Source organism: Alligator sinensis, unplaced genomic scaffold (genome assembly GCF_000455745.1).
Source record: "Alligator sinensis unplaced genomic scaffold, ASM45574v1 scaffold460_1, whole genome shotgun sequence".
NCBI lineage: Eukaryota > Metazoa > Chordata > Crocodylia > Alligatoridae > Alligator > Alligator sinensis.
In genome coordinates, this window is record NW_005842553.1 from 69,663 (window position 1) to 96,129 (window position 26,467).

Consider the following 26,467-nt stretch of genomic DNA (forward strand, 5'->3'; position numbering starts at 1 on the left):
ATTTTCAAAGTATATTTAAAAAATCCATCCCATCATTCACATAAATAAACACAGGCCACTGTCTTTCAAAACTAAACAAATTCAGACTTCTCCATTTGACAATTAATATAGATCATGTAAGGCTATGACCATTATCACAGTGTATATAAACATGCTAGAGTAAGGCTGGTCCATAACTTAACTCCTGAAAGTAGGATCTTGTGAAGTAAAGGCCATGTGCTGTTCTGAACTTAATTCAAGTTCAGTACTAAACTTAAGATAATATTAAAGAATAATAGCAGATAACATTATTACAGCTACTCCTCTGTTAGGCCATGCTTTTCAAAGCAAATAAACTATGTTTTCCATTAAATAACTGGAGAAAGGTATGGGCACCCATGTTTATACATGCATATCCCCTTTCATGCAGGGGTAGCTAGATACCAATTATTAGCATGCACACATGCAAGTGCAGGCCAGTTTCGCAGGCACATTATCAGAAGCTGGTCGAACAGCTGAAATATCCGGTGTGCGTGCCTCTGAAGTATTTATCATTCATCTGGGACTGCAACCAGTCCAAACAGATAAAACAGCTGATCTAGGGTAACACTGTACTATTATTCTTTTAGCTAGTCAGTTGTTTGTGGCAAATCTATTGACAACTGAGCCCTGGGATGAAGCATGGTTACACAGGCCTTTTATCTTATCAGCGAGGCCTTAGCACAGAGCATAACTGCTGTTACAGCAAATTATTTTATCACAAAAAAGCTGTATAATTGAGATATTTAATTTTCTCTTTTGCCACATCCTTAGGGGCTGTTTCTCTCCACTTTCACTGCACTTGTCTGCCAGGCTAAGATCTGCGAAAGTGCAGAAAAACTCGTGTGGAAATAAAAAAAAAAAAAGACCTCATAATTCCAGTCACCTCAAAGGTCACTGGGAGTTCCACCATTGCAATGTTCTGAGTAATAACAATTGTAAAATGAATGTGAGGGGCAAAAGCCATAAAAGTGAACAGCATACTTCACTGACATTTACTGTGGTGGCTATCACTGCTGAACTCTGAAGGTGATTCTGGGAAGTAAAAAAGAAGTACTGCCAAAGACTGACAGGGTTTTATACACTTTAGAAAACACTATATACGACAGACTGAGTACTGATCCCAATGGGGTATGATACCTGTGGCTTGGCATTGTATGCCACTATCAGTCACTTTTTAAAACCTGAACTTGTGTGCCTCACATGCTCAGTTCCAACCAGGGCAATTCTAGCAGCCAAATTAGACAGTGGTGGGAAGGGAGTAGTCTGATTATGGCAGGGGAAGGCAAAAAAAAAGGTAATCAGGCCACATCTGGCCTGCCAGGCCATTCTATCTGGCCCACAGGGCCCCTAATATTTTTGGAAAATTAACTTTTATCTGTCCCTGGCTGCTGTCCCTGGCCTGTCAGAGGTGACCAGTGCCAGAGGTGGCAGGACCCAGTCACTGAGCAGCAAGGCCTGCCCAGCTCCACCCTGCCCCCAGCCTGCCACTCCCAATCCCACCTCCAGCCCCCAACCAGAAGCCTCTGTGGCTTCTGGCTTGGTGACCATGGGGCTGTTCCCTGCCCCCCTCCATCTGAGTGAAAAGGAAACATCTGTGATCTGCCCAGCAGCCAGGAACTGCAAGGTATTGGCAGGCTGGGCTGACACCAGAGTGGGCGAGGGGAGGGGGATGGAAGGAAGTGGTGGTGGCACAGGGAGCATCAGGGGAGGCACATTCAGTGGCAGGGAGTGACAGAGGGGCAGTGGCAGTGCGGGGAGCAGCAGGGGCCACAGGAAGTGGTGGAGGTGTGGGGAGCAGCAGGGGGATTATGGGAAGCAGCAGGAGTGAGGGGAGTGGCAGAAAGTGGCAGCAGCGTGTGGAGTGACAGTGGAAGTGGTGACAGCATGGGAAGTGGCAGAGGAGACATGGAAAGTGGAAGTGGCACAGGGAACAGAGGGGGCAGCAGCAGGGGGGCCATGGAAAATGGAAGGGAGTGGTGGAGGGGTTGGGGGAAGTGGCAGCAGCAGGGGGAGTGGCACTGGGGGCACAGAAAGGAAAGCGGTGGGGAGTGACGACGGTGGGGGCAGTGGTGGTGGGTGGGAAGCAGTGGCAGACAGTCGTGCAGGAGGGAAACCAGGGAAACGGTGGGGGAGTGGTGGTGGTGGGTGGGAGTATGGAGCCTGTGTTCATGCCTTGGGGCCAGTGGGGACCCAGAGTGCAATGGCAGGAGTGCAGAGCCTGGATGTGGGGTCTGCTTACCTGCATGGTGTGAGGCTCGCATGCTTTCAGCAAAAGTTGTACACAATGGAGCCAGTGGCCTGGCCCGTCTCTCTCTCTTTCTCTCTCTCTCACCCCACCCACCATAACCCCATACCCTCCCATAGCCCCCATCCCAACCACATACCCCACACCCATCCGCACCTACCCACCAGACCCTCACCCCACCACACACCCCAACCACACCCCACCACATACTCCCTTACTGTCCACACACAATATACAGTAGGATTGTATTTTGAGCTATTATGTTATCACTTCTAGATACACTTTACAAACATATAAATCAGTACAAAAATATTTTTAAATAAAATTTTAAAAAGTTATAAATTATATTAGATTTTTTTTTTTTTTGTATATGATTTGGGGTTTTTATCTGGTTTCAGGATTGCAGCACCCTCCCTCCCAAAAGGAGTACTTCCAGGGCACAGTGAGGGACTTCCAGTGGCAAAGGTTAGGGGTTAGGGGGCAGGATATCAGGTCCCAATATAGCAATCAGGCGTGGGGCAACTGTCAAGGAGTGGGGCTACCCATGTCAACCTTGACAGCTCACCAAAACTCCATAATTGCCCAGCCCAGGATTAGGGGCTCACCCACTGATATTGGCCAGGTGATACAGCACATTAACTAGAATGCCTTGACTTAAGTATACAGAAAGAAGGCAGCTGAAGTGCAATTCTTTCTGAATACTTATGGGGAGGAAGGGCTGTGGGCATGGACAAGGACAGGGACACAATATATATTATTTCCTTCTAGATTCAGGAAGCCATAATGGATAACATAAAAACAAAACAAAATGACTTGAGTGCATAGACTGCAACCCAGGCAGAATGTAGGCAGTTAAGTCCAGGGCAGCAAACCACAACCCACTGTCGCAAAGCTAAGAATTCCAGTTTATGTTTCCTGCTTAATACCACTTGGGATCCACAAAAGAGATATCCCTCTATCTAGGTCCCCTGAGGAGCCTGTTTCAGTGGGTCTGCTCTGAACAGGCTTTGCATGCCCTTACAGGAAGGAGCTCAGTACAAAGCACAGCATGCACAACCATTTTCATTTAAAAATTAGCCAACAGAAGACAAGGAGAAAGTAGTGGTGTCACCCACCATTTAAATAACAGCATAGGGCACCTATACATGTGCAGCAAGGCTGCTCCAATGCGCTGTAATTACCATGATGCAGCAGACACCAGCACCATGTGTATCAGTGTCCCTGTTCTGAAAAATGATGGCAGAGGCACTTTAACTAAAGATCATTTAACAAGCTTTACTTAACGTGCCCCATCACAATTTTTCAGCGTGGGGATGCTGATACATATGATGCTTCAGGCGCTTTAATTAGAGCATCTCAGAGCCACTCCAATTAAAGCCTTCCTCTCCCCACTCCCGAAGCATGTCTATAAATGCCCTTACTGACTAGAGAACTTGTTTCAGGGGGGAGTTTTGGATTATGGTTCCTGCTCCAGAGACTGCACATGCATTTTGCATTAAAAAGTCATTAGATAAAATCCCTAAGCAGCATTGAGAGCATGAACCAGAACCCAGATTTCCTCCTTCTCAGGAGAAAGCCGTTAGCTACATAATCATGTTACTTCTTGCTTTCTCCCTGGCTTCACAAATCTTGCATTCTTGGCTGCACGGTGGAACAGCTTCAACCGGAGAGGTGGAGAGTACCAGTCTTACTTTCAGCACAGTAGGTAGAAGATTTAATTCCCCTTAGACATACAGTGGAGACCCTTCTATTTCTTGGGTGAATTCATTAAGCACTAGACAATTACATAAATGATGGGAAATGCAGTACCACCACCACCATTTTAGAAGAAAACAGTAAGTATATGTACCCAAAGGACTTATTTGGCTGCCTATGGTTTCAGCGTGTGAGTCCCATTCTCACATAACCTCACATAGGTGCCTAACTCAGGATTAAACAACCTGATTCTAGTAAAGGGGAGGGAATTAAGACACACACTTCTCTTTGCTATTTCTGCTGATTGGGTCAGCATGTTGGCTGTTAAAAATTCCATCCTTAGGCACTTAACCTTCCCTTTTCATTATATAGGGAACTGGAGGGCCTAGTCAGGGTGGTGGATTGAACTTCTGGTGCCAGGGGCATAAAGCTTAGGTACACTTAGCATCGCCACAAACAAGTCCCTTTGTGCATCTGAACCAAAATGCTTACAGTTGTGAACAACACCCCCACAAAACCCCCAAGGGCTCAGAATACAAGGGCAATGGAAGGTTCAGAAAAGATTAAGCTTTCAGGTCCAGATTTTCCAAGTTGCTCAGCAGTCAGCAGTTCCCACTGAGAATAGGAGCAACATACTTTTCAAAATCTGGTGCTTACCACATTAGTTATGTCAGTGAAGTAACATGTTTGCAGCACTGCTGTTTCTATACATAGATTTTATAACTATACACAGAGGTCCCAATTTAGGAATGCATTCCTAGTCAGTAAACCACTTAAGCAATGTGCTTATCTTTGAAAATGGAACTTACAATAGGATTTAAACTCCAGTTCCAGCACTGAACTGAAGCTAGAAACAGCACTGTTTTTCTCCCTTTTTACATCCAAAAGCTGTCTCCTGGTTGGGTAACTGCGTTTCTTGCGATGGAAAGATATCAGTCATTGGCCAACATGTTACTCAATGTAAACACAAGATATGAGAAATTTGTTTGGATGTCACCAGTTATCAGCAGCAGATGCTTAATACTGATTGTAAGTACATCTTAATGAAGTAAATGCACCCAAAGGCATAGGCAATGGGCACATGATGTAAATATAAATATAATTAACTTAAATGGCAATTACCCATACTGCAACTATCAGAAATGCCCCGTTAATTTAAATAGCACCATGCCCCTGATGTCTATCACATAAGATGTCAACTATAGGAAACCATCATTAGAAATTTTGCACACAATTCACTGCAGTTACAGGAAATACAAATATAAGCTCAATATGTGTACGTAGTAGCTGTACTAACACATTCAACACTATGAATAAGCAAAAGACGTATAAAGCACAGTAAATAGTACTGGATGGATATGTTGTCATTCCAAGTAGGACCTGGCTGGCTAGAGGACCCAAGGTGCTAAATCTACAACATCAGATCATAATGAACAGAATTACAGTTACCCAGTAGTGTATTTCCATCTCAAACTCCAAATTATTCAAATACAAAGTCCTGGGAGTAGATGAATATTGTTCATGAGAGTATTTAATTTGCTTGAAGAAGAAAAGTAGATGAGATACAGCTGGACTCATTAAAGGATGTGAAGTTTCTTACAATGTTTAAAAGGGATTTTAAAATTGTATTTCACTCATAGAAGAGGCCAGGCCAATGGGAAAAACTTGGTTCCACGCATGGGGAATTAGGAAATCAGATTAGTCCAAATTAGATATGATGGGGCGAGGGAGGGCAAGAGATGGAATGTAACCATCTTGCACAGCAAAATAGACTTGTACTAAAGTCTACAATCCACAGTGAGTCCAATGCTTTGAAAATAATACCAAGATATAATTTAAGATCATTTAATGGACTTGAATGTATTTGCATTCCTATGAAGAGAGAGCTTTAGGGTATTTTTTCCACTAAATGAATATTGCACTATTGTAGGGTTTTTATTTTTTAGATTAACTGTTTAGATAAGGATTGGCAATCTACAGCCTGCAGATCAGATTCAGCCCATGGAACCATTGGGTCTGGGCCATGAACCTGGGGCTTCAGCAGAATTCAGCAGCAGAGGCTTAATCTGCACCACTGCTGCGCTTTGCTGCATGCAGAGAAATACTGACAGCAGCAGTGGCAATGACCAGGTCCTAGGGCTTAGGGCTATGTGACGCTTTGGTCCCTGATTTGATTCGGTGGAAATTCGGCCCAATTTGGTGGCCAAATCTGTGAATATGAATCAAGTCAGAGGATCCTTCAACCTTTCTGAATCTAACTGAAACCCTCCAAATCAATTTGGAAAGATTCAGCGATTCAGACATACAGACAACTTTAAATGTTTTTTCTACATACCTCTAGGTAGCAGAGGCTCATTAATGTTGCAATGCTGAGGTGCATGGAGCGTCCCACAAAAGCACAGGTGGCTCCCTAGTGCGCTTGGCAGCAGACCCAGAAGTGGACTAGAAGCATTTCCGGTCTACTTTTGGGTCCACCGGGGAGCACATGGGGGCCTCCCGCACCCTACCAGCTCAGTGACTGGTGCCTCCTGGGTCTTGGGGGGGCACCCAGGGTCCCCCTGTGGTCAATCACCAATCAAGGGAGGTGGGGGGGGGAAGCATGCTCCCCAGCAGACCCAGAAGTGGACCGGAACTACTTCCAGTCCATTTCTGGGTTCACTGCCAAGCATGTGGAGGACCCCCCTGCGCTCCTGTGGGATGCTCCATGTGTCCCAGCATCACAGCGATCATGAGCACTGCCTACTACCTCAAGGTATGTAGAAAAAACTTTTAAAGCTGTGTCAATATCTGAATCACTGATACCTGAATCAGCATCGAATCTTCAGATTCAGATTTGGCTGAATCGAATCAGGGACAGTGATCCAAGTCAACAATTTGAATCATTGTTCCTGATTCAGGCCGAATCTGAATCTGAATCCAAATCAAATACGACCCGCTTTGCACACTCCTACTAGGGCTGGCACACCTCAGTTGAACCAAACCAAGCCATTCCAGCTCACCACTAGAAAATTTGGCTGACTGCTGGTTTATGATACTAGCAGAAACTTTACATTCTTCTCTTTCAATGGTATGATTCAGAGTTAACAGGTAATCCGAGCTTTATATGCCTTTAACAACAGATAGAGCTCCAGGCAAACACCTTTTCACTAGCTGCAGATTCTTAGCAGTTTTGCCATTTGCACAACTTGCAGAATGATATATTTATTCAAGGCTGATTGTCTTTACTCAGTAAGCATTTTGGAAAGATATGTGAAGATGTTTCAGAGATGACTGAGTTGTGTGAATTGCTTCTTTCGCCCACAAAACCTGATATAGTATGTTGCCATAGAAAGAAAAAGAACGTGCTTACGGCAAGGATGGGCAAGGACTCTGACTTCATCCACAGCTATGTACCCTGGATGTCCTTTCAAAGAGACAGATTCAAATATCACCTGAAATAAAGAACAAGAGAAGCTTTTCTTACAAACAGTAACCACAACAGCCTTTTTTCTGTTTGCCTCCTCCCACAACTAGTCCTGTTCCTGGCATCAGTTTTGTCAGTATATATGCATTATCCAGAGGTCTGATCCACTAGTCAGACTGAATCTCAACTCCATTTTTGTATGGAGACTGCTTGAGCCTTATGACAACTTAACTAATGTTCTTCTGAGAAATGGGGAAGCCTTTGTCAATCTTCCACTGAGAGTAAAGAGACACCTGAATGTGGTTCTCATGCCTAACTGAGGACTATGCTGGGAAAGCAGAAGTGGAGAATATACTGCATTCAGGAGACATTTGACACCATGAATTTAATATGCCTCAGAGCTGCGAATGCATAAATTGTCTATGAGCCAAATTCCCACATGTAGCCATCATGGAGGAAGTAACTTGATTTAGCATGTATGCAATCACTATACTGTAAGAAAATTATAAACTGCAGCAACAAATCCTGATCTGTAGTTACTGGATTACAAAATAAATCTCCCCCACAGATTAGAACAGCGTGTTTTCTGTCCTCCCTGGATCAAACTGTTGGCACAATTAGCTATTTTAAAAGGCCATATATATGCGCTTTGGGTGAAATTCTATTACCAACTGGCTGTCTAATGGCCCACTAGTTGGACAGCCAAGACAAGGGCTGTATAATTTCAATCAGTCAGGGGTCACACTCCATGTAGGCTCCACCAGTGGCATCCATGGACCACATGACCCCCACTTCCCTATGCCATAGGGCCTCCTTCAGAACTGCATGTGCCCTGCTGGCACACCAGCCACAACCCCTAGGTGTCACAGGCAGATACCCCCTGGAACGGGGTCAGGAAGCAAAAGCCATAGGAGGGAGGGGAAGCCCAGAGACCCTGGGTTCTGCTGCAGCTGGAGAAATGGTGGCCAGGTGTGAGCCCAGAAGCCACAAATTAACCCCCTGCAGGCCACAAGTTGGACACCTCTGGCTTAGATAACTGAATGGAAATAGTATCTAGATCAACAATGGTAGTAGACTGTCACCTTGAATGCAATTGTTCCCAAGCAATTTGGGGCCTCATAAACAAACATTAAGGGCGCTTGTACATAAGCACAGAGGCTGCTCTGACACACTGTAATTACAGCACATCAGAGCAGACTCATTTAATCAGGTCTTCTGGAGTGTGGCAATTACCACGCTCTGGCAGCCTCCTGCGTCTTGCATATCAGTGTCCCCGTGTTTCCAAATGGCAATGTGGGGGCACTCAAACAACCTTTAATTCAAGCATCCCCAGTGCCATTTTGAAGCACAGGGATGCTGATACATGAGACGCTGTGGCATTTTAATTAGAGTGGCGCCCCCCATCCCCCAACTTCTGGACCACGTGTAAAAGTGTCTTAAGTTATAGAATAGAACAATAATGGCTTTCTTCTGTAACTTGGAAGTTGTACCTGGGATGCTGCCCCCAGTTCCTTCCAAAGCAATGGAGACAAACTAGAAAACATCCTGCGGGAAGCATTAAAAAAATGAAGGGACTATAAAGTCTGGATTATCTGTTAAAAATTAAGGCAAAAAACCCCTTAGATGTGTACTGTTTGTATAAATATAACCTAAATATGTAAACAAAAGACTTAGAAACATTTAGCATTGTACGACAGGGACAAAGAGAAAAGGCAAATGTAGCCTGCATAGTGAAAATATTCGAGAAGTGTTGAAAGTCTCCCAAGAGAAAGTGTGCATGGGTCATCTTTATAAGTATTAGAGGGGCATAGCAGCAAGCCAGTCAAAACTGGCTGAGGACAGGGTCTACTAAACCTACATGTTTTCTTCCAGTCCTCTATGACCGTCAGAAAGAAGTTCTCAGTTATTGCTTCTATTTATCCAGTCGGCATTCACAAAATAGTACTTCCCTTGTTACTACAAGATTATATGCTAGTGTTTTCAAGGGTAGACTGAGCAGTGTTGATAAGTTCTGCTTTATGGAATGTACTAACCAATGTGAACAGATTACAGAGCTGCCACTATTACACCAGAAGCTTAGTGCTGTTCTGGAACAAACACAGGTTATTCAACCTACTCTGACTGAAAGAATAATTGAAGAATTTGAGAATAGCAGAACTAAAATTATTAGACTAGCACAAAGACTTTTTACTACTTCAACTCAGACTTTTCCACACAGGTCACTTTCACCTATAGAAAGGCTGTCTTTTTAGAGAAGAGCTTACTTGGTCCGTTGTGGCAATATTTTCAAATTGTACACCAGAAACTTTGATATAGTAAATGGAAATGAAGTTCCTAGTGCTAAATACTGACAATGTCCATGAAAATCAGAAAGTCCAGTGTAGTGGGTTGTCAATTTGTACAACATAGTCTTTATTTTCCCTGGGCAAACTTCTCCCACAGAAAAAACATTAACATAAATCATAAATCATCAACACCAAGTACAAAACAATAAAGAGTTAACCAAACCCTCTGGTCTCTTCCCAGACCCTAAGAGAGTACCCTGGCTTGATGGTGCCATCTCTAGCCTTACAGCCTTCCCTCTCTCTCCCATCCCTGGGAATTTTAACTTTCTCTGGGTCAGCTAATCATCCTCATCAGTTGGCCCAATCCTCCCAGGAAAGATGTAAACTCTTTCTTACTGCCTGCCACTTGGCTGTAGCTCCTGAGATAGGCACCCTGCTTCACTCCCCACCCTCCCACCCTCCAAGGAGTGGAGCACTCTTCCATTTCTTTATCCCCCCAGAACTCATTCTCAGAAGAAATATGCATTTGCATGTGCCACCCCCAGGCAAAGTCAAAAGGCTTCAGGGATAGCTACCATCTCATCACCAGGGGGTCAGCCTACCTCATGAGCCATGTAATGGGACGTGGCCCATGACCAACTGGAAACGAAGCCTTAGGCGATAGTAGTAGTAAAGGGTTTGTGTAACAAAGGCCAGCCTCAGGCGTGGCTGTGATACCCCCTGGCGGCTACTTAAAAGTACTGTTTCCTCCTGATTTTTAAGCATCCTCCTCTTCTGCTTTCCTGTCATGTCTTGATGTATATAAATACATATGCTAATATGTATTTAGGAATGGGAGGCTATGCCAGGGATCCCTGAGCTAGATCTCACTTACTCTAATTACTTGTTTCCTTAAGGGTTAATTCTGTGGCTTCCTCATCCCCCATTTTAGCCATGCTCAAGCCTCACAGATGTTACCAATTAATCAATTACCATCAGTAAGCTCCATGGACCCTCGACCCTAGCTTCAATCAACCTAATGGGCCCTCGTCCCCAGTCCATATCACTCTCTCTCAGTCTATCCCTGGGCCCTGGACTCTCCAGATCCATCCAGCTCAGCTCCTCTTTGTCCTTCCTCTGCCCTATTCCTGGGCTCCAGCCTTACTCCCAAGCCTCTGGCCCTGCTCCTGGGCCTATTGGAACCTCCACCTCTCCATAGAGCCCCCTAACCACCAATTGCTGGGACCTCCACTTCTCTTCCATCCTACCCTAAACCGTCAGTCTGGGTATCTATCCCTCAGTGATTTCTCTTTGTAGCGTGCTCAGAAGCAACTCTAACATCAGCTTGTAGGGCTAAACTGCTTTCCCAGTTCCGGCCCTAGGCTTATATAAAACCTAAGCCTGGCTCCCTTTTACTCAGGTGTCTCCCCTGAATGCTAATTGAGCCCTCACTGCAGCCTTTTTCTTCTTAAAGTAACAGGTGCCCTAAGTGCCCTGTTAAGTCTCTACTGCCCATTTATTTGCCCAAAACTCCTTTTCTATTATAGTATACTTCTGCTGCAAGGAAAGCAACTTCCTGCTTAGACACAGAATGGAGTGTATACAGGTCCATTAGTGGGGCTGTGATGTTAGCAAACTGTAGGATGAACTGCCAATGATGAATTCTAAGTCTAGAAATTACTTTAGTTGCTTGTCATTGTCACTGGCACTGACAACTGTCAAGGCCATTGCCTTGTCAACCAGGGCCCTGATTTTGCCATTGCCCAATACCCTAGGTATTTAGTTTCTGTGTATCCCAGGTGACATTTTCCCAGACTGGCTGTGAGCCAAGTTATACATCCAACTATGCCCAGCTGGAGGTAGATTGTCCATGTGTTTGCAAATATTACCACATCCTCTAGCTACATGGCTACATACACCCATTGTGGGCAGAATATTTTGTCCAATAATTGTTGGAAGTATGCCAGGACTCTCTATAGCTAATAAAATAAAGTCCGGAAGTGGTACAGTCCTCAGGTATCTGCAAGTAGCCTTTGGTTAAGTCTAAGTTGTATTGCCTATACCCTCTATCATTTAGTCCAGGGGTGGGCAAAATACGACACCCCTGGCCACATCCAGGCCACCAGGCACTTTCATCTGGCCCATGGCACCCCCCAATGAATTGTGCCCCCCTTCCCCTGGAAGTCTAGGGGTGAGGTACCCACATGTACACACCTCCAACATACCCTACTGTGCCTTGCTCCCACCCTCTTGGGTGGAAGGGCCCTGCTCAGCCAGCAGCAGCCTTTGGGTGGGGCTCCTGCTGCAGCTGCCCCATGGGAACCTGCTTGGCTTCCTGAAAATCCCACTCACTCAGGGAAGCAGATAGGGAAGAGGCAGGGCTGGTCGGGAGGTAGAGTTGTAGGTGGGCTGAAGTGCAGAGCACAGTGTGGAGCCCACGCCCAGGGGGGTGGTGGGCACACAGAGCTCAGCACGGTGCCTGCACCAGGCATGAGCGCCTTGACCTCCCTGCCTGCTGCTGCTGCTGGCAGCAGGGGCTGCATGGCATGAGGGGAGTGTGGGGAGTCCCTACATTCCCCAGCTTCCCTCATACCCCCCACCACACCTTTGCTCCACAACCCTCACCAACATATACATACACCCTAACATACCCTATGCCCCCTACACGGCACACCCTCTCACAACCCCCCAACATCTCCCACACCACCATACACCCACATGCATACACACACATGTCCTACTACACCCCCCACCCCCACACACCACCATACACATGCAATATAAAAGAGGGATACTTAATTTTGAGTTATCATGCAATACCTTCTATATACAGTACACAAACACAACTCATGTCATGAGAAATATTTTTTGTAATAAAATTAAAATATATTATAGTAGGTGTTTGACTTGTAATGTATGATTTGGGATTTTTTTGGTTCTAAGATGGCAACACACCTCCCAAAAGGAGTGCTTTTTTTGGGGGGGGGGGAGGGCAGCAAGAGGAGGGACTTGCGGTGGCAAAGGTTAGGGGGTAGGACTTCTGGTCCCAATGTGGCAACCAGGGGGAAAGGCAACTGTCAAGGGGAGAGGCTACCTATGTGGCCCCTGACAGCTTGCCAACACTTGTAAAGCAGCCCTCCACCTGAAATAATTGCCTGCCCCTGATTTAGTCTATTCGGAGCCTACCGTATGTGTCACACCTTGAAACTGCATTAACCTTATTGAAGTTGATACAGAACCTTATGTTGTGTTTGGGTTTTGGCACCATCAGAATTGGGCTACTTTACTCACTGATTGATTCTTTTATGACTCCCAAATTGATCAATTTCTTAATTTTCTATTTTAGTGTTTCCCTCAGCTGGCCTGGAATTCTCAAATACCCGTGATGGATTGCACCTCCCAATTTCATAGTTTCATAGTTTCAAATTTCAGGAAGGGACCTGAACAGATCATCAAGTCTGACCCCCTGCCCTGGGAAGGAATGAGTTCTGGGATCATAATACCGCAGCCAGATGTCTATCCAATCTCCTCTTGAAGACCCCCAAGGTAGGGGAGAGCACCACCTCCCTTGGGAGCCCATTTGAGAGCCTGGCAGCCCTAACTGTATAGTAATGCCTCCTGATATCAAGCCTGAACCTGCTCTCAATCAATTTGTGGCCGTTATTCCTTGTTATCCCAGGTGGTGTCCAGGGGAACAGAGCCTCACTTATTTTATGCTGGTCCCCCCTGGTGAGTTTATAGATGGCCACCAGGTCCCCTATCATTCTTCTCTTGTGGAGGCTGAATAGATTCAGGCCCTTTAGTCCATCTGCATTGGGCCTGGCCTGCTGCCCCCTGACCATGTGAGTGGCCTTCCTCTGGACCCTCTCAAGGTTAGCCACATCCCTCTTGAAATGCAGCACCCAGAACTGGATGCAGTACTCCAACTGCAGCCTGACCAGCACTGCATAGAGGGGAAGGATCACCTCCCTGGACCTGCTTATGATGCAGCTGTAGATGCATGACAAGGTGCGGTTAGCCTTACAAACCACTTCCTCGCATTGGTGGCTCATTTCCATCCTGGAGTCAACAATGATTCCAAGATCCCTTTCAGCCACTGTGTTATTGAGAAGGGTGTTCCCCAGCCTCTAGGTATGTTGCAGGATGCTTCTCCCTAGATGCAACACCTTTCGTAGATTTTATAGATGTTAGGGCTGGAAGGGACCTCAAAGATCATCGAGTCCAGCTCCTGCCCCAGGGGCAGGAAGTCAGCTTGGGCCAAAGGATCCCAGCAAATAAGCATCAAAACATTTCTTGAATGAGTCCAGAGTAGGTGCCCACACCACTTCTGCAGGGAATCTATTCCAGGTCTTGGGGGCTCGGACAGTAAAGAAATTGTTCCTTTTGTCCAGCCTAAAACGATCTTGGAGGAGTTTATGACCATTGGTCCTTGTTTTTCCTTAGGGTGCTCTGGTGAACTGGCATTCACCCAGATCCTGATGAATACCCCTTATATACTAATAGGCTGCCACCAGGTCTCCCCTGAGACTGAGCTTTTCCAGGCTGAAGAGTCCCATGGCTCTCAGCCTCTCTTCATAAGGCCTATTATCCTGCCCTCTGATCACACACATGGCTCTCCTCTGGACTCTCTCAAGCTTCTTGACATCATTCTTGAACTGTGGAACCCAGAATTGGATGCAGTACTCCAGCTGCAGCCTCACCAAGGCCAAGTACAGCAGGAGGATTACATCCTGAGCTTGTCTGCATTGAATTGCATTCTATTCTCATCTGCCCACCTCTGTAACCTATCCAGTTTCATAGTTTCATAGTTGGTAGGGTCAGAAGGGACCTGAGCAGATCATCAAGTCTGACCCCGTGCCATGGCAGGAAAGAGTGCTGGGGTCAAACGACCCCAGCAAGATGTTCATCCAGCCTCCTCTTAAAGACCCTCAGGGTAGGAGCCAGCACCACTTCTCTTGGAAGTTGGTTCCAGATCCTAGCCTCCCTGAGAGTGAAGTAGCGCTTCCTGATGTCTAGTTTGAATCTACCCTCTGCCAGCTTGTGGCCATTATTCCTAGTCACTCCTGGTAGAGCTTGGGGGAACAGGGACTCCCCCAATGCCTGCTGGTCCCCCCTGACTAGTTTGTAAATGGCCACTAGATCCCTCCTCAGCCTTCTCTTGTGGAGAAGGTCTAGATCTCCCCTGATCATGCAGGTGACCCTCCTCTGGACCCTCTCCATGTTGTCCACATCCCTCCTGAAGTGAGGCACCCAGAAGGGGACACAGTACTCCAACTGTGACTTGATCAGTGTCACATAAGGGGATCACCTCCTTAGACCTGCTTGAGATGCATCTGTGGATGCATGACAAGGTACGGTTGGCTTTCCTAACCGCGTCCCCACACTGTCAGCCCATGTTCATTTTGGCATCAATAATGACTCCAAGATCGTTTTCTGCCTCTGCACTGACGAGAAGGGAGTTCCCCAGCCTGTAGGTATGCTGCTGGTTCTTCCTCACCAGGTGCAGAACCCTGCACTTGTCAGTGTTGAAACCAATCCTGTTCTCATCCACCCACCCCTGTAACCTAAGTCTGATTGCAGCCTATTCCTCCCTTCTAGCATGCCCATTTCCCCCCCACATCTTAGTGTTATCTGCGAATTTGAACAGGGTGCTTTTTACCCCCTCATCCAAGTTGCTGATGAAGATGTTGAACAGTGCAGGCCCAAGGACTGAGCCCTGTGGAACCCCACTGCCCACATCCCTCCAGGTTGAATAAGACCACCACTCTCTGGGTGTAGCCCTCCAGCCAGTTAGTGACCCATTTGACTGTGTAGGTTTTGATGCCACAATCCCCTAGTTATTTAATGAGAAGAATCTAGATCTAATTGGACTCTGTCCCTCCCCTCAAGTGTGCCCACTTCTCCCCACATCTTTGTGTCATCAGTGAATTTGGACAGCATACTTTCCATGCCCACCTCCAAGTCGCTGATAAAGATGTTGTATAGCATAGACCCAAGGATTGAGCCCTGGGGAACTCCACTGCCCACATCCCTCCAGGTCAAAAATGACTCATCCACCACCACTCTCTGGGTACAACCATGGAGCCAATTTGCCACCCATCTGACTGTGTAGGCATCAATGCTGCAGTCACCTAGTTGGTTTTTTTTTATGAGAATGGGGGAAGGGACAGTTGCAAAGGCCTTCTTGAAGTCCAGGTAGATGACATCCACCTCAACACCCACATCCAAGGACTCTGTGACCTTAGAAATTTGAGGACAACCATGATAGTTCTTTCTACAATCACTCTAAACTCCTCCAGTATGGCTCTTATTTCATCCCTTTGAGTTGGGGTCAAAGTTTCCCTTAGTTGGAGTTCATCTACCAGATCTGAACAGAGGTCTTAAACCCACAAGCTGGCTCCCTGCAAAAATGCGGAGGCCATTCCTGTCTCTTGCACCCTCCAGGGTTTTAACAGGTTAACGTGATCAATCTGTGAACTTCCATTTTCCCACTAGTTGCACTTTAAAGTCCACCCAGCTTACCCTCTGTAAGATGTCAAAAGATCCTTGACACTTTGTCAACAACTTACTTTTAGAGGATGGGAGTGTGGCAGCAAACATTTGGGCGCTTGTCACTTTAAGGCCCTGAGCAAGCTGTGAGGCAGCCTGCAGGTGACTGCAGAGCCAATTTGGCAGTCACATGTCAGCCAGGAGCTGCCTGACTGGAGCAGGGCAAAGCAGCCTCAGAATAAGAGCAGGCCCTGAGGAGTAGAGCTGGCAGTTACAACTAAGGAGCTGAAGGGTGAGCATCTCCTGGCTGGAGTATTGCTGATCCCAGGAACATCCTGGAGGTCAAGGGTAGGAAATATGGGGACAGAGGAGGTTCCTGGTCCTGGGGAATGACCTAAATCTATACCCTGCTGGGGTTGGATGGTGTAGTAGGCCTGTGGCAAGGCAGTCTCCACGAAATGCAACACCTGTACCTCCCCAGTAAAAAGCAAGAATGGGGCATCATAAATCCTCAGCCCCACTACCTTTTGGGTGACCCCATGAAGGGGAAAGGCTAGGGGAGCACATCCTGAGAGAAAAGCACAGGGCCCAGGCATGTAGACAGACACCTGAGACCTAAGTGGGCCATAGGCTGAGTTGGGGGCCCAGGTACATCAACAGACTCCTGAGGCCCAAGGGGCATAAGCCCAGAAGTCCCAGTGAGGGGGCAGAGTAGTGGCCCCAGTGAGAGGGCAGAGTACTGGCCCCAGTGAGAGGGTAGAGTGAAAGCCAGCAGCTTTGTAGAGTAGGGCCTTAGGGAAGGCACATGGGCCGACTGGAATAGTTAGAGTTGGGGCCCCAGTGAGGGGGCATGAGGCCCAGGTATGTCTAAGGATACCTGAGGCTAAGTTGGGCCATAAGCCAAGTGCGGCCCAATTAAGGGGCTGGGGGAGTGATAGTGGGTAGTGATTTGGATGCCCACTGTGAGGCATGGGACACAGTAAATGGGAGGTCAGAGCCGTGTATTATGCCCTTGGCATCAGGGCATTAAATGGGTAGCCTCCTGCATTTTTTAAAATCAGTTTATTTAATACATCAAGACATGACAGACCTATCTAATCTTTTTTGAACCTTCAGAACATAATATGCTACATTCTCAGTAGCTATGTTTTGGGCCTTCCAAGATTCTTGTAGGAGGTCCAGCACACCTGGGGCTGATTTCTATATCATAATTTAAAGTTCTGTTTCCAAGTGAGCACAGACTACAGCATTCATCAGCATATTGTAGATCAGTGACTGAGGTTAAGGTGATCTTGGTTTTGGCTTGGAATCTGCTGAAACTAAATAGCTTACCATCCATTTCGTAGTTTAGCTCCACTCCAAGTGGAAGCTTGTTGATGGTCAGATGTAGCATTGCAGTAAGGGATATCGAGAACAGTCTTGGAGCAATGATACAGCCTTGCTTACCTCCCATCTTAACCTCAAAACAGATCTGTGTTAGATCCATTACTAAGAACCACCACTTGCATACTGTCATGGAGAAGGCAAAGAATGGTGACTACTTCAAAGTTCATCCATCTTCAGAAGTATCCTCCACAGTGCTTCATGATTGACAGAGTTGAAGGCTTTTAGTGAGGTCAAAGAAGGCCATGTAGAGAGTTTTATGTTGCTCCTAGAAATTTTCCTGCAGCTGGTGAGCTGTGAAGATCATGTCAATTGTGCCTCTTGATGCCCTAAACCCACATGGAGATTCTGGGTAGAACTCCTCAGCAAGTGGAAAGAGGCGGTTCAAGAGAGTTCTTTTCAATGATCTTTCCTGTGGTGGACAGCAAGGTGATGTCTCTGTAATTGCCACAGTTGGGCTTGTCTCCTTTCTTGAAGATTGTCACAATTGTGGCATCCCTGAGGTCATCTGGGATTCCTTCATCATTCCAAATACTTAAGATAAGGACATGGTGCTGTGGTGTGAGCTCCTTTTCCCCCTGATTGAAGACTTCAGTGGGGATACTATCAGCTCCAAATTCCTTGTTGTTCTTCATCTGCTTGATAACTTTCCTCACCTTGTTGAGGGTCAGAGAGATTTTGAGATTATATCTGACTGGGTGTTGCAGGATGCAGTTGAGAGCACTCTTGTCAACAACGGAGTCTCAGTTGAGAACATTTTTAAAATGTTCCTTCCAATGGGCATTGATGGCTCCCCTTTCCTTGATCAGGTCTCAGATGTCCTTATGCCTCAAGGGGGCCAGTCTCTGAGTGCTTTGGTGGCACTGAAAAAACAGTGCATATTGTGGCTGTCAGCAAGATGTTGAATCTTCTTTGCCTTGTCTTCTCACCATTGGTTCTTCATATCACAGGTCCTCCTTTGGATCTCTGCCTTCGCTTGTTGGAGATTCAGTTTCTTTTGCTTGGAGTTGATGTCATTCTGCCAAGTACAAAGGGCTCTTGTGGTTATTCGAATCTTGGATCTCCCAATCATTCTCATCAAACCATTCTTGATGTTTCCTAGCAAAGAATCCAAGTGTCTCTTCACAGGTGCTGATGATGGTGAACTTGAAGGCACACCAAACACTTTAGACATTCTCTCATTGTTGTTGATTGGAATTTGCCAGATTTTTCATTGAGGGACTGGTGGAAGAGATCTGTCTTGAGTCCTTGAGTCCTTTGATGTTGATCTTCCATTGGTGTTGCTTCTGCTGCTGTCATCACCTGGGAGCCAGTTTGAGTGATAGAACTGAACAGATGAGTTGGTGATCAGTCCAGTAACTGTCAGCTTCTAGCATAGCTCAGGTGATGTGTTTAACTTTGTGATCCCAGGTAAAACAATGATGGAGTCAATCAGGTGCCAATGCTTAGATCCTTGGTATGCCATAATGTCTTGTGCCTGTTGCTCTGGAAAAACAGGGTGTTGGTGATGGTGAGTCCATGTTCTGCACGTTTGGTTAAGAGGGGCATGCCAGTGAAGTTTACCTTTCCTACTCTTTCTTTGCCGATGGTTCCATTCCAGAGGTTCAAGTTCCTTCTAATTATGGTTTTGAAATCACTTAGAGTAATATGTCTGTCTCTCTCTGGCATGTCAGAAAAGACTTGGTCAAGGAAGGTTTGCATAAATTTACTCCTTGGTGCTATAGATGGCATCAAGAGTTGGGGCATATGCACTGATGACAGTGGCATATTGCCTCCCCACCAGTTAAAGATGGGCAGGCATGAAACGCTCAGTAATTCTGATAGGGAACTCATTGAGTTGGTTTATGAGTTCATTCTTGATGGCAAAGCCAAGTCTGTGAATCTGGTATTCTTCCTATTTTCCCTTCCAGAAAAAGGTATAGATGCCTCCATGTTCTTTGAGATGCCCACTTACTGGGTCTCACTCAATGCAGTGGCACTGATGTTGTGCCACCTGAGTTCACGAGCCACAATAGTGGTGTGGTGCTCTTGGCATTCAGTAGTAGGATAGTTTACGAGGGTCCTGATGTTCCAGGTCCCAGAACTGATTGTGTATCTTTATTGATTTCAACTACAGTAAATTCCACTACATAATTGTCCAGTCAGGAAGAAGGTAGACAGACTATTTTAGGGCACCGTTTCTAGCCTCTTCCCCATGTAGGTTGAGCAGAGTGGATCCTAAAGAGTGCTGCTCAGTCACAGTTAGAGCTGCCAAATCACACTCCTGCCTCATCCAAGTGCTACGTGATCTTCTTCTAAATGCCAACTTTGTGTCAGTTCATGATTAAGTGTTTCCAGACCTCACAATCCTGCTCCCATCATCACTAGCTGGTCATCAAAGGGTTTGAAAATTGTGCTGCAAAAGCCATTTTCATGGAAGATGCCTATGCATGATTTCTTTTATCAGAATGGGACCTTAATCCAATGGCAAGTAGGCCAAGACAATTGTTGTTAGTACACCACACCTTGCTGACTCAAGGCAGTCGGCTCAGAGCAAAAACTACTAAGTGAGATAGTTAATGGACACTCACCTTCACATATTCCATCCTCTGCTCAGTGTTCTGCACCCATTTCTCTTACAGTTATGAATTTGCAGAGTAGGATGAAGGAAACCTTTAGTGCAGGTTGTCACAACCAAATTAAGTACTGCCCATGCCACAAGCAAGAAATATATTAATCAAAAACAGTTTTAGTCTGTACTAGGTTGAGTTAACTAACAAAAATGATAGTAACAGTTTTTTGCTGTGCATGTCAAAAAGAGATTTATAACTGCGACACCAACATGAAATAGAACTTAGCCTTCTGTGCTGTAGATAAATCATTATAATTGGTCAAAGAAAACAAGGAGTAACCCTATGATAACACCCTAGCGAAGACGGCTAGATAATTGGCGATTCTAATTAAATTTATGACGTGGCAAAAAGCAATTGGCTATTACACAAATAAAACCCGTCTTCACTTCCGTGAAGTGGGAGACCTTCGCGCACACACCTGAAAAACCTCTGAATGTATGCGTGAGAGTAACTGACAAATTGATCACTTGTCAGTTTCCCCCGTCTCGACCCAATCAGACGTAAATCAACGACCCGCCAGCCCGACCTTCTGCCCGACCTCCAAACTCTTATGCAGACCGACCTACGACCTACGAACTCTAAGCTGTAACTAACCAAGTATCTTTGACCTCCGTCTTTTACCACCTTGACGGCGTGAGTAAATAATCTTGCTTTGCAACCGATAAGCGTCCGCCTAATTAATTCCACTCCAAGCGTCACAAGTACCCGCCTGATGGCCTTCTAAGGCCCCGGACCCTTATCTGCCCGGGTGGGACTCAGGGAGAGCTGCTGGCCGGCTGCCCTGGGTCCTGACACAGGTAAGACCTCTTTTTGGAACCTGCTTCGCACTACATTCATCATGCTCTTTCTTCTTTCCATGGGCCAAGGTCTTCAGAATGTCCTTTTCCCTTTACCTTGCCAAAACATCCCCACAGCCTACAAAACATCATCATAGCAGTATAACAGATTTCTTGGCAGGCAAAGAATTGGAGCCCAATGATGATCCAGAAAAAAAAGGAATTGAGACTCACATAAAATCCAATTCTATAATCTCAATATTATATTTTCTTTACTTATATTTAGTTTCAATAGGACTCCCTATTCCATGTAAGAGCTGTAGATCTGGACTTTAATACTATTTTTATTTTGAACAAACTGCTCAAAGCTGCACATTTAAATTGACAAAATGCAAAGCTTTACACTTTAGGAACATTTTAATACCCCTGAGAATAATAAAATACAAGCCATTTCAGGTTTCCATTCCAGTAAACAACACTTACAGTCTACTGCTTCTATATATAATCAATGTCTGTGTTAGCAAAGTAGCTGGGCTCATCTGTTGTAGTACAAGAGTTTTCTTAAGGCGCGGATCAATAATGTTTCTTGCTATACATCATACTAGTTCTTTCTGGCAGACCCCATTACTGCTCTTGGTTTATTCTGAGTCTTAGTTCATCTTTATGGCAAGCAGTAATTCAGTGAATATGTGTGTAAACTTTCTCCCAGTCCTTTTGTGGATTTTCCTCACTATGCTGAAAACATATTCAGGCTGGGAATCCAAGTCTGAAATATGTCTTGGCAGAATGCTTTTATATTTGGACAAGTTATATGAAACTTCTGCAGGACTTCCAGTGCTGCAAACCTGACCTCTTGAAACTGGCTTAGTTATTACTATTCAGATATCTACTACTTAGACTTATAGAATCATAAACAATTAGGGTTGGAAGGGACCTTGGGAGGTCATCTAGTCCAGCCTCCTACTCAAAGCAGGACCATCCCCAACTAGATCATCCCAGCCAGGGCTTTGTTCACCCAGGCCTTAAAACTTCCAAGGATGCAGATTCCATTACCTCTCTAGGTAACCTGTTCCAGTGCCTCACCACCCTCCTAGTGAGAAGCTTTTTCCTAATATGCAACCTAAACCTCCCTTGTTGCAATTTTAAACCATTGCTCCTTGTTCTGTCATCTATCACCATTAAGAACAATTTAGCTCCATCCTCTTTGAAACCACCTTTCACATAATTAAAGGCTGCTAACAAATCCCTTCTCAGTCTTCTCTTCAACAGACTAAATAAACCCAGTTCCCTCAGCCTCTTCTCATAAACCATGTGTCCCAGCCCCCTAACCAACCCCCCTAATAAAAGCTTTGACTAGTTGTGGAAGCTTCATACAAAGTTCAGATACAATTCCAATATTTTTTAAAACATATTTTTTAGTTTGGGATTTTTAAAAGCAGAATATAGTGATGTGGAACCGTAATGTCTTTGATCATTAAGAGAATCTGATGCATCTCATCTGAGGTGGATTCCATGTCATTCTGTAATCAACATTTGATGTGGCTTCCATGTTTCGGGTGTATATATTTTTTTTTTCCTTCAGTTGTCCAACACTTTTGAAATACGAAGGAGGATCCTTTGCATCAAGGTATCCAAAATACTGCCATTTTAGCCACAATGTTCCATTAGGTCTTCAACAAGACTTAATTAGACAATGTGTTTGATTCTTTTTTTCCCCTTCCTCTGCATAAGCCTACAAACCTCCCTCAAACTTTTCTTTAGTTGCTGGCAGAATAGAGCAAGATCCAGAATTCCCACTGTTTCCTAAGCCAGCTGCTGCAGACAGTTTGTAAGACAAGTGACTAGTGAATTAGTGATATAAGGCTGAAGGGCTTAAAGGCCACCCTAAAAGAATGGAGGTTTGATCAGAAGTGGGACAATCACAAGGAAACCTATATACAAAAGCAGAAAACACAAGTGGTTTTGACTAGAAGGGAACAAGCGATACTGGAATGGAGGAAGTTGTATTTAAGTTACTGTTGAAATGGCCAAATAGGGTTGCAGATCATTATTTCTACTGAATTTATTGGACACCTGCTAGAGGCCAGCAGGCTGGAAAAGACCATGCAAAAGGAGTGGATCTAGACTTGAGAGGTTCAGTTCTAGAGTGTGGCCACTTTGTGGTGAACAGTCTTATTTTTATGTGTTTATAAAATACTTACCATACTTGGAGACTCTATGTAACTTGGTCTATTTTCAATCACTCCAAGTCCACCATTTGGAAAACTCAAAGTACTATGTATATCTGAGACTAACATAAAGTGGGACCACACATTTGAAATTGTTTCCTTAATCTGCGCTAATAAATATTTGGTTTGCAGCACATATCTACAAGGAGTAATCCATAGTCCAGTATTGAATTGGAAAATTCACTTTTTCTTGACTTATTTCCAAATATATATGGTCAAGGAGTACAATCATAAAATCATAGACTCACAGAAAGATAAGGCTGAAAATGACTTCCAGAAGTCATTTAATCCACCCTCTTGCTCAAAGCAGGATCATCTCTCTCAAACCTGTCTCAGATAGATGTCTGCTTAACCTATATTTAAACCTTTCCGCTGATGAAGATCCTACAACCTCTCTAGGTAATCTATGCCTGGTCGTAATCATCTTCACATTGCAATGCAATACTGTGCATACACTGTAATGTTCTGGCTTTATGTACAAGTAAATGGTATCGTCTTTTAGTTGATGACCCTGAGGAAATGCAGACATGCTCTACCTTTTACTAAACTGTAAACCCCTTGGGGCAAGGATTATCTTTTTTTCAGCATTTGTATAGCACCAAGCACAGCTGGGTCCTGGGGTCAGGGCCATCCTGGGGGTGGGGAGGGACAAATCAGACCCTGCACTTCAGGGGGCTCCATAGCACTGTGCAAAGCAGCCACAGCAACTCTGTACTGCTGCCGGCTTCCTGGCCAGCACTCTATCCCCCCAACCCCCCACTGCCGAATCTGCCACTGGCTTCCTCGCATCCGGGGGCAGGGCCCTGCACAGGCTGATTTGCCCTGGGCCCCATACCCTCCTCAGGTCATCTCTGTCTGGGGTTCATTAAATAGAGACTCTGTGCATTTTAGTAACACAGATCAATAATGGGAACTTTAATGTGGTTTCAAGAAAAATGACAAATTTGCTTCTGCTCACAAAACAACACTTTCACTTAAATGTCTCCTGTATAGCAAAGGGGCCAATCATCTTTTTTGCCCCTCTGTGCTGTTCTCTGTATTCTGCTGATGTCCCCAACCCCACAAGACAATACATCAAAGCATTCCATTATGGTTCAGATTTTTTAAAACATCATATCCAGTTATTAAAAGAACAAAAAAAACGTGTTTCCATCTGCTGTTGTCTGTCTACTCAGGAGAAGAATGTTATCTGCCTTTTGCATAGCCTCCTTTACAGAAATTCCTGCCTCGCTTGTTCTTCCGTGATCAGCATCTGATGATTTTTTTCCTGTTTCCTACCATGTGTGGCATGAAATTCCTTGCCACTCATTTTCTTCTTGGCTAGAACAGTAAAAGTGTCCTGCATGGCATTTAAAAATAATTAAGGGGAGTCCATATTTCATAGACTGCTGCAGTTAAAACCAAGGAAGTGCATAGGAAGGAGTTTATAAAAGGCTACATGCTGGGGGAAACAAACAGGTGACTGCAAAAATTAAATATTATAAAATATAAGTGAAAACTTGAAAGCTTCAACTTTGTCACTGTTTACGCTTATAAGTATAATCAACACCTGAAAGTCAGCAAGAGCCCAAAGTGTGGCTTACATGTTTTTAAACAGGTTAAACTTTGCTTAACCCCTAAAGTGTCAGATCAGAGTCAGTGTATAAATCATATACAAATGGTTCCTTTGCATGCAACACAGCTTCTCCCTGATCTAACAGCCAGCAGACTTTCAGCTCTTACAAGGTTGGTAGACTTCCACCCCCTGAAAAAAAAGTTCCTCTGAGCTAACACATCTTTTAGCACACCTCTCCCAGTTTCTCTACTGATGCCTTCCAGGAGAGAGAGATTCCATCTGTATCTGAATATGCAAAATTCATCTGCTGCATAAAAATAATTCTCTTGCTGTTAAAATCTTAGCTAAGTGAGGCCAGTTTGCCAGGGGAAGGCTGCTGAGATGATGATGGCTATAAAATTCCATTCCCATTTGGATTCAATCAGCCTTTCTAACATCTAACATCAGCCAGGCTATTGACTGTTTCATATCACTTGAAAAACACCTGATTAACAGTTGATGATGTGCTGCTGACAGAAAATAAAGAAACCTGCAGTGGATTTTACTAAATCCTTCCTGTTTTTTTGGTACTGGGAAGTGTGAGTAACAGGACAGCAGCACTTGAGGGGGGATGTTCCCGAGTGAGTGTGCTCCTGCCTGTAAAAAAGGGTCACATCGAGGTTCAGTTATGGTAGCAAGTTCCTAATTGAGTGAAATAGCTCCTGATACCTCAACAGCTGAAAAATGAAACCATTCACTTTCTCCCTATGGTACAATTGTCCACTTTTATGCCTACAGCACCTGCAATTTTCATTGAATGCTGGAAGATGAAAGGATACAGTTTACATTTAATACTATAATATAAAGTTCTTCATAATCTACGGTTAAGTACTTGAGTATTCTCTGCATCAACATCCCTGCCTAGCAGTCAGCAATCAGAACCTGAGGGGCAGGGCTTGGTCTTATTTCCAAATAGCCTAATCAAGATTAGGCTAGGATGAAATGGGTTTGCTGGCCTTGGTCTTGTTAGAGACACTGGGCACCTATACAAGTGCTCCGACTTGTTCTGATTAGAATGCGGCAGAACAGACTCAATTAATCAAGTCTGTTGGCACATTCTAATCAGAACGCTACAGCGTGCCGCAGCATCTCATGTATTCAGCATCCCCACATTTCAAAATGGTAACGGGTATTTTAACTAACATTCATCAAACGAGCTTTAGTTAAAACACCCCCACCACCATTTTGAAACATGGGATGCTGAATACACGAGATGCTGTGGCCATTTTAATTAGAGCAGCTTCCAGTATCCACTCTAATTAAAATGCCCCAGCCCACCACACCAGAGCACATGTACATATGCCCATAGTTAGCTGTGTTAGTCTGAAGTGAAGTAGGAGACAGGGTAGATCTGTACAAACTTCCATGGGCTGAAGCTCATTAAAACACCTGACGAAGTAAGCTCCAGCCCAGAAAAGCTTGTGCTAATAAATCTACTTTGGTTACTCTATAAGGTGCAAATCAATTCTGCCTTAGTTTGTGGTCATTGCCTACATCATAGAAACTACCGACCTTGGCACTAATTGGGTGCATTTATATGAGACGCTTTACTGCATAATAGACTAATATAATACATAGTAAAGTGTCACTGTCTACATGTGCACAGCAATTACCGTGCAGCACATTATTTTAACGAGCTGTTTTCTAGTACCTGTAGATACAGGTAATAGAAATTGGCACATTAAACTAAAGCACTGAAGTGCACATGTAGATACTGGCCAGAAGCAAATTAGCAATTTGTGCCATGCAAATTACTC

At 44.8% G+C, this 26,467-nt stretch overlaps 1 protein-coding gene across 1 annotated transcript in view; it reads right to left on the reverse strand.

Annotated features, from left to right (window-relative positions):
• LOC112551671 (receptor-type tyrosine-protein phosphatase T-like) overlaps positions 1-26,467 on the reverse strand; it is a gene marked incomplete at its 3' end in the record, with an annotated part of 373,371 nt that overhangs the window by 9,074 nt on the left and 337,830 nt on the right. Inside the window, exon 4 of the mRNA XM_025213841.1 lies at positions 7,311-7,392. Within this exon, the coding sequence (XP_025069626.1) occupies positions 7,311-7,392 (82 nt within the window). The remainder of the gene's footprint in view (positions 1-7,310; positions 7,393-26,467) is intronic.